The sequence below is a fragment of the Balaenoptera ricei genome, chromosome 19, assembly GCF_028023285.1.
Source record: "Balaenoptera ricei isolate mBalRic1 chromosome 19, mBalRic1.hap2, whole genome shotgun sequence".
Classification (NCBI taxonomy): domain Eukaryota; kingdom Metazoa; phylum Chordata; class Mammalia; order Artiodactyla; family Balaenopteridae; genus Balaenoptera; species Balaenoptera ricei.
This window is the reverse complement of record NC_082657.1, coordinates 34,557,197-34,577,045: the sequence shown is the minus strand read 5'-3', so window position 1 is coordinate 34,577,045 and position 19,849 is coordinate 34,557,197. Positions and strand designations below refer to the sequence as shown.

The window sequence follows — 19,849 nt, the reverse complement described above, 5'->3', positions numbered from 1 at the left end:
CAGATCATGTAAGATTAGAATATGGAAGGGACCATCCCATTCAAATACTAATTAGATAAAGCACCTTTCGTCTCCAAAGAACCAAAACACACTTTGGGAATGTATTCTTCCCTCTCCTTTTTGCATATGTAAGTGATAAAATGGAATCTGAGTTCAAATGGAATCTCATAATTCAAACCTCCATTAAGTTCTGCTAGGGATGGGGGACATGGATTTTATTCATCTGCCCCTCAACCCCCCATACTGCTGTGACAATATATGTGATATACAGGAAAACACAGAGAGTGGAAACTTGAGACATTTATGATGGTATTCACCTGACACCACCACAACAAAATAAACTCCATCGGGAAAAGATCACCTAAAATATCTCTGACATACAGAGTGAGAAAATAAGGATGGATCAGAAAACTTTCTGCCTGGTGAATTGGGATGACTATAGACAGGTGGTGTTTATTTATAAACCTCACTTTGGGGCTCCAAAATGGGGAGGCTGAAAAGAAATAAATTTTAAACTAATTTATGAAATCACCTGCTCTTCAATTTTAATGCTGTTAACTAGGCTGCTTCCAAAGACTTTCTTTTTGCTTAAATGGATGCTTGTCTTTTCTTTATTCTCGGTAGCGATTGTCTTAATCACATTGCCCTCGTGTACATGTCACAGCAGATCTATAAACACTCGTAATAGATGCACTGATTTTCAGATAATACACTTAGAGTCAACACTTGTTTACGAGACAGACCAAGATGATTTCAGTGGGGCTGACAGTACCTTAAATGCCACTTGGATGATCTCCTCTGTGTTGGCAGGGTTACACAGGACAGCCAGGCCAATTACGTACTCTCGGAAGTCAATACTGCCATCATGGTTCTGTGAAAGGATGGGAGAAATCAGTTAGCAGGGCCACTGGTTGAATGACTATTAATCACAGCCCACAAGGCAAAATTCACACATGCCACGCAGCTTAGCCTCATCACGCACTGAGCCGATTTGGAAAAAAGTTCGCACTGAGATAGAACAGCTAGTGAGTGGCCCACCCATTCCCAACTCAGAAGGAAGAAAAATATATTCCTGTTGAGCGATCAATATAAACATTTTATCACTGAGGCTCATTTAGAGTGGCTCTATGGCACTCATTGTGGGTTCTTGAGCACAGCCTTGATGGGAGCCTCTCTGGGAAGCAGGATGGGGGATTTCATCCTAGGTGGGACTGAAGCCTTCATTCCACCATCGATGGTGGGCCTGCCATGATGGCCAACACCAGTGGGTCATCACTAAGAGACTCTCTCCATGTAGGAGATAGAAGGGAAAGGAAAGGGGCAAACTGAGGCAATAATCACAGCTACATTCTTTCTTCTTTCTGTGCTTACTCTGCAGTAAAGCAGGAGAAAGTAAGCAAACCTGAGCAACTTCAAGGGCCCCTTAGTGATATCGGGCCCTGGAAGATCCTGCACTTCTAAGCCTTGGAAACTAAATGTAATTCGTATGATGTTTATATCTATACACTTCAGCAGGTATTTCTTGATGGTATTATAAAAGAAGGGGTTGATAATTCTAATCCATGCTGACCGAACACAGAGTTTTTCCTACACATGAACTACTCACCTAGATGGGAACACTGAGAAGATGAAATGGGGAGAAAGGAGAGAGAGCTTAAGGAAGAGAGGAAGAAAGGGAGAGAGAGGCAAGGCAGAGAAGGAGGGAGGATGGAAGGAAGAGACAGAAGAGAGAGAACAAGAAGGAAAGGGGAGGAGGAGAAAGGAAAAGTGAGATGGAGGGTGGAAGAGAAAAATGGAGGGGAAAGAGAGGAGGAGGAGGGAGAAAGGAAGAGAACAATAAGCACAATGATTATAATCCCAGGTGTGGAATCATTTTGGCAGCAAGATCTTCATGTTGCCAGATAAACTGTCAACTAGTAACAACAAAGCTAAGTGTGATACTTGACAGGTTAATCTTTAACTGTGACTAAGTGTCTACATTTCAACCATCAAGAGTTCCTCTAGGGCAGGGATTGCCTTCCTCTGTGCAGTGTATTCCCATTGCCTAGCACACACAGGTAGGTGCTAAAAACGATGCTACCTTTTCCTCACCTACCCTTACCTACTATTGATACTTTGGGTTCACCTTAAGACACTTTGGCAGTGTTTTTCACTGGGGTTTCATAGATGAGCTTGAAAGGGAAGGCTGTGAATCCCCTGAAAGGGTGTGCCTTTTTTTTGTTTTTTTGTTTTTGGCTGAGCCACAGGGCATGCGGGATCTTAGCTCCCTGACCAGGGATCGAACCCGTGCCCCATGCAGTGGAAGCGTGGAGTCTTAACCCCTGGACCGCCAGGGAAGTCCCGGCCCTTTTTATATGTACATTTTTCTAGGGAAAAAAAATCTTGTAGCTTTCCTCGGCTTCTCAAAGCAACCAAGACTCACTGTCACCATACTACTTTATCTTGCTGCAGGGTGGGAACTAAAAAGGAATAATTTACCTTCACTTTCTCATTGGAGAAGGTAGAAACAGAGGATTCAAGATTTCCCTAAAGTAACAGGGTTTCTTCCTGGGATTTAAAACTCAGGTCATCCGACTTCCATTTTTGTCTGATTACCAGCCTCTAAGACAGCTGTTTTCTGCCTTTCCTTTAATCGACTTTATTGAGGTATCAATTACAGTCAATAAAAAGCATCCATTTTAAGTGTACAGTTTGATGTTCTTTGAAAAAATGCAGACACCAGGGTAACCACCATCACAATTGATGGCTACGATATTTTCATCCCCCCAGAAGTTTCAGAGAAGGTAGAGTTTTAAGGGACATAATTTTCCTTGTTGTGCCACTAACGTTTAATTTTCTCCTATACTACGGAGGGATGTTGTTCATTAGGCCTTAGAGGCTGAACAGCTTATTGAACCGTGAATATGTGCTCAATAAAGGTAAATTTATTCTGCAATTGGTTTTCTCTACTAAGCAACATAGAAGTCTTGAATAGAAGTTCTAAAGTATAATGAACCGGTTTGCAGGGCAGAAATAGAGACACAGATGTAGAGAACAAATGTATGGACACCAAAGAGGGAAAATGGAGGGGAGGTGGGTGGTGGTGGTGGTGTGATGAATTGGGAGATTAGGATTGACATATATACACTAATATGTATAAAATGGATAACTAATAAGAACCTGCTGTATAAAAAATAAAATAAAATTCTAAAATTCAAAAAAAAAAGAAGTTCTGAAGTATAGATATAAGAATGACCTATGAATATATTCAATATCCTGTGATAAACCATAATGGAAAAGAATATGAAAATAAGTATATATATGTATAACTGAATCACTTTGCTGTACAGCAGAAATTAACACAACATTGTAAGTCAACTATACTTCAATTAAATAAATTTAAAAAAAAGAGTGATCTACGGACACAGAAGATACGGTCATAGGTAGTATGATTGGAAATACGCCTTTGATTTATTGTGAGGCATCCAATTTTTATCTGTATTACCGGACCCTATGTATAATACAGGTCAAGCATTATAGCTTATTTTTCAGATGGAGAAAGAGAAATGTAAAAGACCTTTAGTATTACTGCTATTCACGAATAAAGGTAATATTCTGGACCCCTGGTTTTCTTTAACAGTTTTATATGAGTGGCTTTGACCAACAAAAGAATATTAAAGCAGACTCTTGATAATCAATCACATGGGAAACTATATGTAAGTTTTCATCCTAGTAATGTGAAGGAAAAAAGGCAGCATAGAAATTATTCTGAGAGATTTCATTATAGGACTAATAAAATAATACATTTTAAGGTTCCAATTTCAGAATAATAAAATTTAGAACTGGAAGGAATCTTAGAAATCATCCAACTTCTTCATTTTTACTAATGAAAAATTGAGATGTAAGTTTTACTTGAGGTCACAAAACTCACTATTGCCATAATGACAATGAACATTTAGGTAATCTGACTCCCAATCATTCAACTTAAAGCAGGCAAGTTGATAAAATATATTAAAAAACAGATAATAAAAAAGTATACAGCAAAATACACTCCTTTAATTTTTCAAATTCAAATCAGTCCCATGGTAAAAAATTATTCCTCAAAGCTGTGGTTCTTTCCTTTAAAAACCAATGGAACTCCTCAGGAAGAGTATTATTATTCAAATTCAATAAATTCTCAGTTATCCAGGAGAGTCAGGGAAGAGGTATTCTGTTTACCTCAATATTCTTATTAAGAGCATATTTCTACCCACCTGCATAATTGTATTATCAATTTTCTAGGAATTAAATTGTTTTAATCCACTTAGCATTAAAAATAGACATTTAAAAAAAAGTAATTCTGAAAGCACTTCAAGATTAATAGGTACATTAAGTATCAGTGCCCTGCAGGTGCCTCAGCAAATATTTTTTAAGGCCTGACCATGGGTTAGTTGTGCAATATTACTGATGAAATTTCTGATTGAAGTTGAAACATAAATCAACTTTTAAATCACATGCACTATTACTCAAAAAATATTTTAAAAGTGACCTTTAAGATGATATACAAATTTTGAATGTTTTTGGACATTTGCTGTTCTTAGGTACAGAACACACAGTTCTTTTTCCTGCTATTATAGGTTATAGAATTCAGTGTATTATATCAAGACTAAGGTGTTTTTCAAAATCATATGGGATATTTTGAAATTTAAAAATGTAGATGTATAATTTCACATTTAAATAAAATCATTATTATTTTCGACTTACTACATTGATTGTATTGCTTTTAGAAATGTGAAAATGAGATGGAGTTATATTAATGAAAGCCCTTCATCTTAGGCTATCAGTAGTCTTCCATGTAGAAAAGGCAACATTTGAAAAAAATTATCAGGTAAATACTCCCTCTTACACTGAAGATGTGCCTTTAAAACACCAACTAAAACAAACAAACAACAAAAAAAACCCATTGGATGGAAATTAAGAAATTCAATCACTTGTTAGGCTATTGGTTCTACACAATGCCAAAGGTTTGTTTACTTGGAAAAATTCAGACTTTGGACTAAATTTTCTGGGATCCACTCTAGTGCCTGGGGTTATTTGTCAAATTTTACACAAATTCAGAAAAGAACAAAAGAGAAACTTAGGTAACTTCAGGATGTTTTGCCCTGTGCATGCAGGAGGAGAATCATAAAAGTAGGTAATCCCTTAACTAGAAGAGCAAGACAAATACTTAATACCACCCCTAGTGTGAGATAATTGTCTTAACTTTCATAAAACATTTAAAATGAAGTGAGGGGAGAAAAGTGGGGCTACATTTTCTTTTCCCCAACCATCGTGTGGAAAGGTTAAATTATAAACTTAATATTCTGAGACCTTAAAAGGCATCTTGGCAGATTTCCCCTTTCCTGGCTATATTATTGCAGCCATGCCTAACAGACTAGTGGCCATATTCTAAAACAGGGATCCTGATATTAATGTGTGGTTGCTGGCAGCAGCCTCATCCTTATATAACCACACCTGTTTTAAGTAGCTCCCCAGACCAAGTTTAAATTACAAGTCCCTTGAGGAAAGTGGACGTGATCTCTGGGCTTGGCTCAATTCAGAATTACACGCATGTGGTATTTCATAAATATTATATGATGGTGATAATGGTGTCCACAGAGGCTAAATGCCAACCTCTTCTATTTTCACTGGGGATCTCTAACAGGCAGCTGAGGGCTGTTAACAGGCCAGTTACATCATTTCAAGAGTTACAGCTTTCCTCTAAATGAGTCAAAAAGGAAGGATTTATCTTCAAACTCAGGATGATCCTCCAAAGTAGAATGGGAGAGAGGGAATGCATTAAAAACCAGAGAAGCAGGAGGGGTAGAAACCAATTAAACAGGCAGATGAACAGAGCACTTGAAAATGCAGCCTGTCTAGCTGAGTCTACTGGCCGGGAATTCCTGGATTCTGTTTGCCCTGTTATCACCACCTGAATCAAAATGAAAAAGCCAAACCAAGGGCCGTTCACAAGAAAGGCACAACTACCCCTGCTTTTTGGGTGGCAGTTTCTCCATACTCCTATCTTCTTTCTTTTGGAAGCTGGCAACACTGACTCCTGTGGGGGGGCCTCAGTTTTCAGCTGAGACTAATATGAAAAATACAGTGAGACAGCCTAACCTTAAAGCTGTGGCTGTCAACCTTGGTTGCTCTTCAGAATCACCTGGGGAGCTTTAAAAAATACTCATCTCTGAGCCCCACCTCTAAAGATTTTTATTTAACTCACGTGGAGTGGGACTCAGCTCAAGCACTCTCCCGGTGATTCTAAATTGCAGAAGTTGAGACACAGATGTAGAGAATGGACATATGAACACCAAGGGGGGAAAACTGCGGTGGGGTGGGGATGGTGGTGTGCTGAATTGGGCGATTGGGATTGACATGTATACACTGATGTGTATAAAACTGATGCCTAATAAGAACCTGCAGTATAAAAAAACAAACAAAACAACTAATACTAAACTTTCATTGGGTTATTTGTATGGAAACATGTTAATATAAATGTTTCAGACATTACATGAAATTTCTAAAAATCTTATATTTGTATTTGTATGGAAATATGTATGGAAATATGTTAATATAAATGTTTCAGACATTACATGAAATTTCTAAAAAAAAAAAAAAAAATAAATTGCAGTCAGGGCTGAGAACCACTGCAATAAAGACGCAGCAACATTTATATATATTTATACATCTCTCTATCGCTTTAGATACCAAATAACTGGTTATGATTTGTGTACATTTTCTTTGTTTACTTTTTTTCCTGTCTGCAGTTTTCAAACAAATGAAAGAATATTCTTTGCTCTGAGGCAGGGCAAGACATGACAAGAGCTGGCTAACATCAGCAGGGCATGCCTGATTTTGTGTGAAGTACATGTAAGAGTGATCACTTTGATTCATTAAGGCAACCAGAGACATTTCAACTATAAGTACACTCTTTCATTCCCCAGTGCCCTGATCCTCTTTACAATTATATCAAAACAAAACTGTTACATGCTTATTTTGCTAGAGAAACGGGACTAAAGAATTCTAGATTTTAGATAGTTGTTCCACCATTAAAAAAAAAAAACTACCTTTTATAAAACTGCTTAATTTCACATTTCTGAACCTGTTTCTATACAGTTAAGCAGATTTCCAGGAAAACACTTTTTTTTTAATAAATGTAATAGAAAGACCAGATGTGAATTAAGAGAAAAACAGGTTTTGAATTTCCTGCCTCCTCACCTTTTTTAAAGGAAAAAAATATATCTATCTCCTGAGAGCTTTCTTGATTTATTCCAGGATTTTTTTCAAAATTTCATTCTTAACAATAACAACAACAGCTTTCCTGCTCTTTGGAATTCATTCACCAAATAAGAAATGACCTATTAAAATCTACTCCATTAGAGCCCGCCCTGCACTCCCATCACATAAAGTCCATATAAATCCCGTGTCTCAAAAAGCCGACATACAAACCACTCAGAACATTTTTCATGAAAAATCTGTTTAATTTAGCAGTAAAGGGCAGCACAAGTTCAGAAATAGGTCGGGTTATGAAAGAACTCAGCAGGAAATGACAGTTTTGGATGGGGTAACCGCAACCGTGCAAGAGCATGGCTAAGCTTCCAGCACTCCTGTCCCGGGGGGTAGTCCTGACTTAGTGCCCACTTTAGGAATACATGGTCAGCTGCAGCCATTCTTGGGTAGACACCTGAATCAGGCCATCCGCATCTCTATCCAGGGATTTGAAGGCACGAAACATGGCATCCAGGCGAACCAGGCAACCGATGAAGTTGTTAAAATCCGTACTTCCATCCTCATCGGCATATCGGCGGACAATCATTTGGTAAAGTTGTTCCTTTAGCTGGAAGCCTGCTGCCTGCAGAGCCCCCCGCAGCTGAGAACTTCCCAGAGACCCAGAATGATCCCTGTCATATTGCTTATAAATACGCTGCCATTTCTTGATGTTGTTCCAGAAATACTTAAATTCTTCGAAGCCCAGCTTTCCAGTTGCGTCATTGTCCATGATGGACACGATGCTCCGGCAGGTGTCAAGACTGAAGCCGTCGGACTTCAGATCCTTGTGCTTAGACAGGACTTTGTTGAGAATATTCATTAGGTCAGTGGCACCTACCTCCATGTCTGGTCCAGCCAGCTGTGCAAATTGTTGCTGAAACCGCCTAACTTCCTCACTTTCGTTGGCCTCCACGTTGGTGAAATGCTGCTCAGTGGGTGGTGGTTCCGGGGTATACTGAGCAGCTGCAGCCTCACTGATAAAATTCACAAGTCCTCCCACTATCCCTCCAATATTTCCTCCTCCTCCTCTTCTCTGACCGCCTCCTCCAAGAAGGTCTCCAAGAGCTTGTCCAAGACCTTGACCTTGATCTGCTCCTTCCAATACAGCCTTTGCAAGAAACATGCTTTCGGTTTACCAAGCAAGGGTAAAGGCTGCTGAAATCTTGGAGGTGGTGTGAGAGAGATGAAATGGAGTCTAAGTAGTTTACATGTGGAAGAACTGGCTTTTCTGTACTTGCTTGCACTGTACCACACCCTGGGTGCACCTCCTACACTAGTTGCCTGAATTCCACTGTAGTTGCCTGAATTCCACTAGGTCCTAGCACCTGCCATTTTTCTGAGGGCGTCAATAAAATACTCCTAAGTTATAGTATGTCTGACAAATTAGAAGAAATCATATTTTTAAGTGTAATATATTAAACTATACATTTCTATATGCTGTTAACTATTTTTAGTTCTCTTTCTCAGCACCTGAAAGATGACGTGGAGTTTCCTAACAGGAGAAGGTAAATGACTCAAGGATATCAAGAATTTCTTTTCTAAGGAATATTTATTGTTAGGGTACAATTGAAGAATTCCGGGGCACTGGAAAAATTTTTACCTAATTCTCTTCCTTTAGCAAAGATTTGCAGCATCCAATGTTCTTAAGAAAAACTTGGAAGGGGGATTTTTAAAATGCAGGGTCCCCAGGTCCCATCCTCAGAGATTCTGATTCTGTATAGTCTGCTGTGGGGCTCATGATTACGTTTTTGGAATCTTTTGGAAGTGTAACATTCACATAGAAAACTGTACAAATCACAAATATATAGCTCAAAGAATTTCACAAAATGTATATACCCATGTCGTAACACCCAGATCAAGAAACAAAACATCACCAGGACTCCCGAAGCCTCTTCATGCCTCTTTCCAGTTATTCTCCTCTCCCAAGGGTAACTAACCATTGTCCTGACATCTAACACCACAGATTCATTTTTGTACCTTAAATAAATGGAATCATATAGCATATACTTTTTTGTACCTTGTTTTTAAATTTTTAATTAAAAAATTTTAAAATTGTGGTAAAATACATGTAATGTGCAATTTACCATTTTAACCATCTTTTAAAAAATTTTTATTTATTTATTTGGTTGCACTGAGTCTTGGTTGCGGCAGGCGGCTCCCTAGTTGGGCTCCTTAGTTGTGGCACGTGGGCTCTTTAGTTGCAGCTCGTGGGCTCCTTAGTTGTGGCAGGTGAACTCTTAGTTGCAGCACGCATGTGGGATCTAGTTCCCTGACCAGGGATCGAACCCGGGCCCCCTGCACTGGGAGCGCAGAGTCTTAACCACTGTGCCCCCATTTTAACCATTTTTAAGTGTACAGTTCAGTGACATTAAGTACATTCACATTGTTGTGCAACCATCATCTCCATCCATCTCCAGAAATTTTTTCTTCTTGCAAAACTGAGACTGTCCCCATTAAACATTCCTTCCTCCCCTTAGGCCCTAGCAACCACCATTCTACTTCATGTCTGTATGAATTTAACTGTTTTAGGTATCTCATATAAATGGAATCATACAGTATTTGTCCTTTTGTGACTGGCTAATTTCACTTAGCATAATGTCTTCAAGGTTCATCCATGTTGTAGTATGTGTCAGAATTTATTTCTTTTTTAAAGCTAAGTAACCTTCCATTGTATGTATATAACATTTTTTTTATCCATTCGTCCATTGGTGGATGCTTGGGTTGCTTCCACCTTTTGGCTTTTGTGAATAATGTTGCTACAAACATGGGGGTACAAATATTTCTTCAAGTTCCTACTTTCAAATCTTTTGGTTATATACCCAGAAGCAGAATTGCTGGATCAAATGGTAATTCTGTTTTTAATTTTTTAAAGAACAACCATACTATTTTCCACAGTGGCTATACTATTTTACATTCCCACCAACAGTGTGCAAGGGTTCCAATTTCTCCACAGCCTTGCCAACACTTGTTATTTTCTGGGTGGTTTTTTTGTTTGTTTGTTTGTTTTTTGATAATAGCCATCCTAATGGGTGTGACAGGATATCTTATAGGGGTTTTAATTTGCATTTCCCTAATGATTAGTGATGTTGAGCATCTTTTCATATACCTGTTGGTCACTTGTATATCAAGAAATGTTTATTCAAGCCCTTTGCCCATTTTTTGATTGGGTTGTTTGTTTTTTTTGTTGTTATTTTGTAGCTCCTTCTACATTCTGGATATTAACCTCTCATCAGTTATACGATTGGCAAATATTTTCTTCCATTCCATGAGTTGCCTCTCCACTCTGTTGATAGTGTCCTTCAATTCACAAAATTTTTAAATTTTGATGTAGTCCAATTTATCTAATTTTCCTTTTATTGCTTGTGCTTTTGGTGTCATATCCAAAAAATCAACAAGAAATCCACTGTCACAAAGCTTTTCTCCTACGTTTTTGTCTAACACAAAACATAATAGCTTTAGCTCTTATGTTTAGGTCTTTGACCCATTTTGAGTTAATTTTTACATATGGCATAAGGTAAGAGTCCACTTCATTCTTCTGCATGTGGTTATCCAGTTTTCTCAGCACCATTTGTTGAAAAGACTGTTCTTTCCCCATTGAATGGTCTTGACACCCTTATCGAAAATCATTTGTATGCACACACACAGGTTTATTTCTGGGCTCTCTATTCTATTCCATTGGTTCATATCTGTCTTTATGCCAGTACCACACTATTTGGATTACTGTAGCTTTGTAGTAAGTTTTGAAATCAGGAAGTGTAAGACTTCCAACTTTGTTCTTTTGCAAGACTATTTTGTCTATTCAGCATCCCTTGAGATTCCATATGAATTTTAGGATGGATTTTCTGACTTCTGTAAAAAAAAAATGTTGTCGGGATTTTGATAGGGATTGCGCGGACTCTGTAGACCACTTTGGGCAGTATTGACTTCTTAACAATATTAAGAATTCCAATCCATGAACACAGGATGTCTTTCCATTTATTTGCATCTTTTTAAATTTCTTTGAGCAACACTTTGTAGTTTCCAGTGTACAAGTCTTCTACCTCCTTGGTTGTTTATTCCTATTTTATTTTTTTTAATGCTGCTGTAAACAGAGTTGCTTTCTTAATTTCTTTTTCAGATTTACTGTTAGTGTATAGAAACACAACTAAGTTTTTTTTTTTTAATAAATTTATTTATTTTTGGCTGCATTGGGTCTTCGTTGCGGTGCACAGACTTCTCACTGCGGTGGCTTCTCTTGTTGCGGAGCACAGGCTCTAAGCGTGTGGCCTTTAGTAGTTGTGGCATGTGGGCTCTAGAGTGCAGGGTCAGTAATTGCACTGCAGGGGCTTAGTTGCTCCACGGCATGTGGGATCTTCTCGGACCAGGGATCGAACCTGTGTCCCCTGCACTGGTAGGCAGATTTATTGATTTATTTATTTATTTATTTATTTATTTATTTATGGCTGCATTGGGTCTTCATTGCATGCACGTGGGCTTTCTCTAGTTGTGGTGATCAGGGGCTACTCTTTGTTGTGGTGCACAGGTTTCTCATTGTGGTGGCTTCTCTTGTGGAGCACGGGCTCTAGGCTTGCGGGCTTCAGTAGTTGTGGCACGCGGGCTTCAGTAGTTGTGGCTTGTGGACTCTAGAGCGTAGGCTCAGTAGTTGTGGCGCACGGACTTAGTTGCTCTGCGGCATGTGGGATCTTCCCGGACCAGGGATCGAACCCGTGTCCCCTGCATTGGCAGGCAGATTCTTAACCACTGCGCCACCAGGGAAGTCCCCACAACTAAGTTTTGTGTGTGGATTTGTATCCTGCAACTCTGCTGAATTAGTTTATTTGTTCTAACAATTGTGTGTGTGTGTGTGTTGTCTGCAGGATTTTTTTACATATAAGATCATGTATTCTGTGAGCAGAGATAATTTTTCTTCTTCCTTTCCAGCTCATATTCCTTTCATTTCTTTTCTTGCCTAACTGTTTTGGCTAGGGCTTCCAGTACTATGCTGAAGAGGAGTAGTGAAAGCAGGCATCCTTTTGTGTTCCTAATCTTAGAGGAAAGGTTTTCAGGCTCAAACCATTGAGTATGATGTTGGCTGTGGGCTTTTCATATATGGTTTTTATTATGTTGAGGTATTTTTCTTCTATTCCTAGTTTGTTAAGTGTTTTTATCTGAAAGGGTGTTGAATTTTGTCAAATGCTTTTTCTGGATCGATTGAGGTAACTGTGTTTTTTCCCCCTTCATTCTGTTAATGTGGTTTATTACATTGATTGATTTTCATATGTTGAACCACCCTTGCGTTCAAGGAATAAATCCCACTTAGTCATGATGTAAAATCCTCTTTATGTGCTGTTGAATTCTGTTTGCTAGTATTTTGTTCAGAATTGTTGCATCAATATTCATATGGGGGACTTCCCTGGTGGTGCAGTAGTTAAGAATCTGCCTTCCAATGCAAGGGAGATGGGTTCGATCCCTGGTCAGGGAACTAGATCCCACATGCATGCCACAACTAAGGAGCCCATGAGCCGCAACTAAGGAGCACACGTGCTGCAATTAAGTAGCACACGTGCTGCAACTAAAGGAGCTGGCGAGCCGCAAGTAAGGAGCCTGCCTGCTGCAACTAAGACCAAAATAAATAAATAAAATAAATTAAAAAAACAATTCATATAGGACATTGGTCCGTAGTTTTCTTTTCATGTACCCGTTGACGCTTGAACAATACGGGTTTGAACTATGTGCTTCCATTTCTACTAGGATTTTATTCAATAAATACATACTACAGTCCTACACTTGAGCTTGGTTGAATCTGTGGATGCAGAATCATGGATACAAAGGGCCGACTATAAAGTTATACGGAGATTTTCGACTGCACGGGGGTTGGTTCCCCTAACCCCTGTGCTGTTCAAGGGTCAACTGTACTATCCTTTTCTGACCTTGGTATCAGGATAATGTTGGCCTCATAGAATGAGTTGGGAAGTATTCCCTCCTCTTCAATTTTTGGGAAGAGTTTGAGAACGATTAGTGTTAACTCTTCTTTAAACATTTGGTAGAATTCACTAGTGAAGCCATCTGGTCCTGGGATTTTCTTTGTTGGGAGGTTTTTAAAAAATTACTCATTCAATCTCCTTACTAGTTAGGTCTGTTCATATTTTCTGTTTCTTCATGATTCAGTCCTGGTAGGTTGTACATTTCTAGGAATTTGTCCATTACATCTAGGTTAACCAATTTGTTGGCATACAGTTGCTCATAGTACTGTTTTATAATACTTTTTATTTCTGTAAATTTGGTAGTACTGTCCTCTCTTTTCTGATTTTGTGTGTCTGGCTTTTCTTTGCTCAAAATGACATTTGTGAGATTTTATATTTTTAATAAGTATCTTCAGAAGTCAGTCTATGACAGATAGTCCCAGATAATACTTTGAGAAACCTCACCCTTGATACTAGGTAGAGTCAGGGTACAAGCTCTTCAGCAGTCTTTGGAAGTTCTATTGGTAAACTCAGGGAAAAGTGGCCAGGACATAACTAAATCCTTATATCACTCAGCATTTTGGACCTTAATTTCAATCTGCAAACTGATGATGATAATAGTATCTCCCCTGCCTACTTCATAATGATTCAATTTCTTTTATTATGTTTCAGGACTTGGACTCAATGTTTAGGAGAGAAAGATGAAAACATCAGGATTGCTGTCCTCAAGGATCAAAGAGACCCACAGAAAACTAGGTGTTGTAACTATAATCTGAGGTCTATTTTCACATTTCTACTATTAATACTAAACTATTACATTTGTATATAATATTCTTTGGTATATCGATTTCATAGAATTTCCCTGGAAGACATAAAAGCATTTGAAATAAGGAAAGAAAAACTCAGAGAAGTTAAGCTACTTATAAAAGGTCACACAGCTAATATATTGTACAGGATTATCAAACCAATATGGGTGCCCAAAAGAGGAACAATAAGTTCTGGTGAGGAAAGGAAAGGAGAACATTTACCTACAGAAGAGATAAGGTGTAGACCTGACTATAGGCTAAGTCAGAGTTCTCCAAAATATAAGATAGATAGATAGATAGATAGATAGATAGATATATATATATATATATATATATATATATATAAAGGGGTGGTGTAGTGAAAAGATAGAGGAACTACAGCATGTGTGGTATTCAAGAGATAATGAGTAGTCCAGTGTGATGAGAGTTTACTGCTGAGAATGATGGGAGATAAAGGCAACTCAATAGAATAGAATGAAATTGGAAAGGACTCTGAACTGCCATGTGACAGAGTCTATCTCACAGGTTACTCTGGAAAATACTAAGACTCAAATATGAAGTCAAAAGGAGGTTAAACATAAAATTACTTTATAAACTGTACAATTCTAGAATTAAATAATGATTATTCTAGTTATTATTAGGGAGAGAATAGTAGCTGGGAGACACTGCTCTGTGTAGGACATGAGAGCAATGTCTCCTGTCACACTTAGTGGTTTATAGAAAACTCTCCATCAACTGGTTTTATGGCACAATGACTCCAATAACTGGTCTCATGGGCACCGTGAAATGGTCTCTGTAAACACCAAAGGCCAAATGTCTTCCTTTACCACACTGAAGAAGCACCACAAAAGGACTTTCTTCCCTTTAGGGGATCACAAGGGGCCATCTGGCCTCAGACAGATTTAAATCCATTCATATAAGCTTCTGAGGAAATTACATGGGCTTTGTTTTTATAATATTGCAAATTAACTTGACAGCATCCATTGTCATATAAATTGTGCCTCCTTATGACCATCTGAAGTGTTTTTCGCTGAAGTTTAAATCCAATTCCTCTCATTTATTTTCTGCTAAGATGGAAAGCATTTGGCTAACAGTTTCTCATAAGCCATCATGGAATAAAAGACTGTTATTAGATTAACAAGCCTCTTCTTCTCTGGACTATTTAATCCCCTAAGGCTATTTATTAGAACATTAATAGGAACTTTGGTTGCTGTCTGGGGGAACTCTACTGTGTAGCTCTGGAGAAAAAGGGTAGGGGAAGAGGCCATATTCAATGGAAAATTTAACCTCAATTTGAGGGGGAAGAGTTATTGAACTTAAAAAGTTAACAGTGACACACGAATGCTACTAGCAACACTATTCATAATAGTTCCAAAGTAGAAACAACCTAAATATCCACTAACAGGTGAATGAATAAACAAAATGTGATAAATTCATATAATGGAGTACTATTTGGCAATAAAAAGGGATGAATTACTGATACAGGCAACGACATGGATGGTCCTCAAAAACTTACAAAAGTGATAAAAGCCAGACATGAGACTGTATATCGTAAGATTCCATTATATGAAATGTCCAGAAAAGGCAAATCTATACAAGTCTCTATTCTAGTCTTTATTCTAGACCAGGTCTAGAACAACGCAGGAGGACTTACTATAGTGGTTGCCTAGGGCTGGGGGATAGGTAGGTGACAGGAATTAACAGTTAATGACACAAGGAATCATAATGGGGTGATGGAAAAACTCTAAAACTGATTTACGGTGCTGGTTGCACAACTTGGTAAATTTACTAAAAAAATCATTGAACTGTATGCTTGAAATGGCTGAATGCTCTGATATGTAAAATATGTCTCAAGAAAGTTATTTTTTAAAAGTCCAGAGATGGTTTTTAGTAAAAAGAATACTGAACTAAGAGTTCCCAGTGTTGCAACTAACCAGCTCTGTAGCCTTGAGCATGCAACTTCCTCTTTTGGGCTGGAAGCTTCCTGAGAAATGAGGAAGATGGGCAATTTGACACTAAACATCCTTTCAGCTCTAGAATTCTGCGGGTCTAGATCTTCATGTGCCATGAAGTGGTGACTGCAGCTTCGTTCTTACCTTGCATTCAGTTTCCTTCTCATGCCCAAGTATTTTTATGTTATATATGACTGTAATTTAATCTTTTTCTTGGGTCTGGTTCTACAACTTTTCAAGACATACTTACATACCCTTATCCTCACTTTGACGTATTGTCTGGTTTTCAAAAGTATTCCGGTAACCTATCAAATATGTTGCTCCTCCAGACAGAACTCCAAGGTGGGGGGACTGAAGCAGGTCTCGAATAACACAGGACACACAGCTCCCACTTTCAGTGAGGGCTCTCTGTCAAGTGGGGCTTTCACCTAACTGCAACATGATCTGGACCAGACCTTCCTAATTTGTTGATGAGAATGTCACGTTGGATGAAATCAAAAGCCTTTCTCGAGTCCATATAGATAATATCTATTTCTTCTTCTTTATCATCTTGAACTGTCACTCTGTCATAGGAGGAAATTAAATTGATCTGACACAATTTGCTCCTTACAAAGCCCTGTTCTTTACCTCTTTATGCTGTTGGAGGAAGCCATTGCTCACTTGTTCCAATAAAAAATTGAGCTTTAGTCAATGCCCTCTCCTTTCTGTTTCCTCTAAGTGTCTCCTAGGTAGACTTGCATTGAGAAGCCAAAAAGAAAGCATATAATTCTCATGCTTAAAAGGATATTTCTAGTGTAAGAACGCTCAGGGAGGGAAAATATTATGCTGGACTACATGGGGGAGTTAAGTCACCCTGAGAATTGAAGAAAGAAATGGTCAGACATATAGGCCATCAAACTTTCAGGATGACTGGTACAACTGGATAGGAATGTTCATCTAGCCCACTCAGAAAGTTATAGCCTTCTTCTGTTAATTATATCATATGAGCTTTGGAGTTCATGTAACAAATCCTGATTAATTGAGATTGGAATCAAGATGAGTTCTTTTCTCTAGCTTATGAGCGATGAGGAAGAGGAACGTCCCGTGTCATGAGGGGAAATCGAGTGTGAATCGGCAAAATATTCCTGATTTTAGAAACTCGCTTTGAAGCCGCATGGCGTTACACCACCGTTCGCCTTCTCTTCCCCACATCTCCCACTCCCCCCTCCCGTTTTCATGTCCAATAAATGTAATAGGTCTCTACAAAAAAAAAAAAAAAAAAAGATGAGTTCTTTTCACATGAGCTATGAAATACTAAAGTACACATCAAACCTGAACTGGAAATTTAAAGGATATTAGAAAGGGGAAAAGGGGGGTGGAGGAGGGATAAATTAGGAGCTTGGGATTAACAGACACACATTACTAGATATAAAGTAGATAAACAATGAGGTCCTAGTGTGTAGCACAGGGAAAAATATTCAATATCTTGTAATAACCTATAATGGAAAAGAATCTGGAAAAGAATATATAAATATAACTGAATCACTTTTCTGTACACCAGAAACTGACACAACATTGTAAATCAGCTATACTGCAATTTAAAAAAAAAGGATAGAAGACTTCACTGTTGCAACTATTCACCTCTGGCACTGTATTATGAAAGCAGCCATAGACAGTACATAAACAAATGGGCATGGTTGTGTCCCAGTAAAGCTTTATTTACAAAATAGGCGTCAGACTGGATCTGGTCTATCAGCTGTAGTTTGCTGACTGTCACCTGCTGTATTTCCTAAACTGATGAAAATAAAGCATGCTGGTAAAGTTTAAGGACTGATTGAAGGATTGCAGTCAGGGCTTATAGCTACCATCGTTCCACATCTGATTTAAAGGGAGTCACTCTGAATCTTTATTCTCACCAAATCTGTCTACTTCTTATTGACATCCTCTCCATTTCTAACTAGTGGTATATCATTCATCTTCACAGATGACAGAGACTGATTTCTAATAACTCAGCTATAGTCTGGCATGAGCTCACTCTCTTTTTACCAAAACAATTATGCACACAACAGACCACAGGCTAAGAAAATTTAGATAGATGGTTACTATTTCCATTCTCTAAAAATGTGAAAACTGTCCTGATTTTTCCCATTTCAGCCTTCTAACTGGTACTTAGTTCTTCTGGCATTACTATGTCCTTTGTTTAAATATTAGAACAGGAAAGGTGTGTGTATACTTTAGCACTTTGACAATCCAGCATTTTTGGCTATTCTGGAGATCTTTTATTACTGTTTTGCATTGTGTGGAATGAATGCGTTTCTTTATCCCAAGTTCTTCCTGTCTGCCCTGTTCTTGGCATTAGTTCAAGTGTTAAATCGTGAGCAAATAATGAGCATATAATAACAAGCATCCTTGCTTGCCCTTCCCTGTTAGAGAAGGTAGGGTGCTGTATTATGCAGATTTTCATGCTGAGAGTTAGGACAGGGCACTTATGTGGCTTAAGTGACTGGAAATAAACAGAGAAATCTTTCTGAGTGGGGTGGATTAACTTTTTTTATTCAGTTGTACAAATTATACTGAAAGTTTAGGACCAAATGTCCCACAAAGTCAAAAACATTTACAATCCGGCTCTTTGCTGAAAAAAGTCTGCTGACCCCTGAAATATAGCTTTGCCACCAGCGAATATACATACCGTTATGGTGATGTGTGCCAGATGGAACATTACCCTGAATGTATCATGAGATGTAGTGTAGACGAGATGACTTGCCACTAGTAAGAGGTAAGAGGCAGATAACATGGTATACTGTCAAACTAGCAACAAAGATGACATGTGTGCTGAAATATCTGAGGACCTTGTCTCATAGGTATGTAAGATACTGCTGGCAGGGCAGCACACGGCTCTGCTCAATAACACAGCATTGAAGAATGAATGAAATAAGGTGATGCTGTGTAGATATTCTTATGACTGCTAAAATGACTGTGTTATAATTATTTCTGACTTAGCCAGTGTTGTTTCTCAGTCCCATTAAGTGTATTTAAATGCCTTCAAGAGTGTTGGCAAAAAGTCTAGTCTTGAAAACTGAATTATGAATATAAAAAATGTTGAGGGCTTCCCTGGTGGCGCAGTGGTTGAGAATCTGCCTGCCAATGCGGGGGACACGGGTTCGAGCCCTGGTCTGGGAGGATCCCACATGCCGCGGAGCAACTGGGCCCGTGAGCCACAATTGCTGAGCCTGCGCGTCTGGAGCCTGTGCTCCGCAACAAGAGAGGCCGCGATGGTGAGAGGCCCGCGCACCGCGATGAAGAGTGGTCCCCACTTGCCGCAACTAGAGAAAGCCCTCGCCCAGAAACGAAGACTCAACACAGTCATAAATAAATAAATAAATAAATAAATAAATAAATAAATAAATAAATAAAAGACCGTGAATTTCTAAAAAAAAAAAAAAAAAAAAATGTTGAGAAGCCACTGTTTTAAACTACTGTCTCAGCTCTCAACTCTAACTCATGTGGACTTTTGACTAATCCCAGTCAGCCTCTGATTCAGAGAGTTCAGTGTACATTCAGGAAAATAAAGAAGCTGAATGAAACCTAAAGATGAAAAGGGTCTTCTTTTCCTTCTTTTCAGAGATGACACCTCTCCACAAAAAACTGTCCTAAACCAATGACCCATGCTATGCTTTGGATCATGAATGCCACATTTCTGTTGGACCTTGAAATCATCTGCCATCGCATATCTGACAATCTAAAGGAACACATCAGATTGTCAGAAGAAACTGAATAGACAGCACATTTTTTTTTTTTTTTTTAGGACAGACTGAGACGAAAACCATTATGAAGTTTTTGCAGACTTGCCAGGAATGTATGTGGGAAGAAGGAGTAAGGGAACATGGAGAGATATACAGAT

At 38.5% G+C, this 19,849-nt stretch overlaps 2 protein-coding genes across 4 annotated transcripts in view; both read right to left on the bottom strand.

Annotated features, from left to right (window-relative positions):
- The window catches only part of LPCAT2 (lysophosphatidylcholine acyltransferase 2), a 63,510-nt gene that overhangs the window by 8,812 nt on the left and 34,849 nt on the right, over positions 1–19,849 (bottom strand). For all 3 annotated transcript variants that reach the window (XM_059904895.1, XM_059904896.1, XM_059904897.1), the window contains one exon: positions 773–871. In XM_059904895.1, the coding sequence (XP_059760878.1) occupies positions 773–871 (99 nt within the window). The remainder of the gene's footprint in view (positions 1–772; positions 872–19,849) is intronic.
- Positions 7,502–8,392, bottom strand: CAPNS2 (calpain small subunit 2). The gene has a single exon (XM_059904803.1). The coding sequence runs from the start codon at positions 8,390–8,392 to the stop codon at positions 7,643–7,645; it is 750 nt and encodes a 249-aa protein (XP_059760786.1). The 3' UTR covers positions 7,502–7,642.

What these genes read in the sequence shown, in the direction of transcription:
- CAPNS2 (XM_059904803.1), bottom strand. Translation starts at nt 8,392, where the DNA reads ATGTTTCTTGCAAAGGCTGTATTGGAAGGAGCAGATCAAGGTCAAGGT.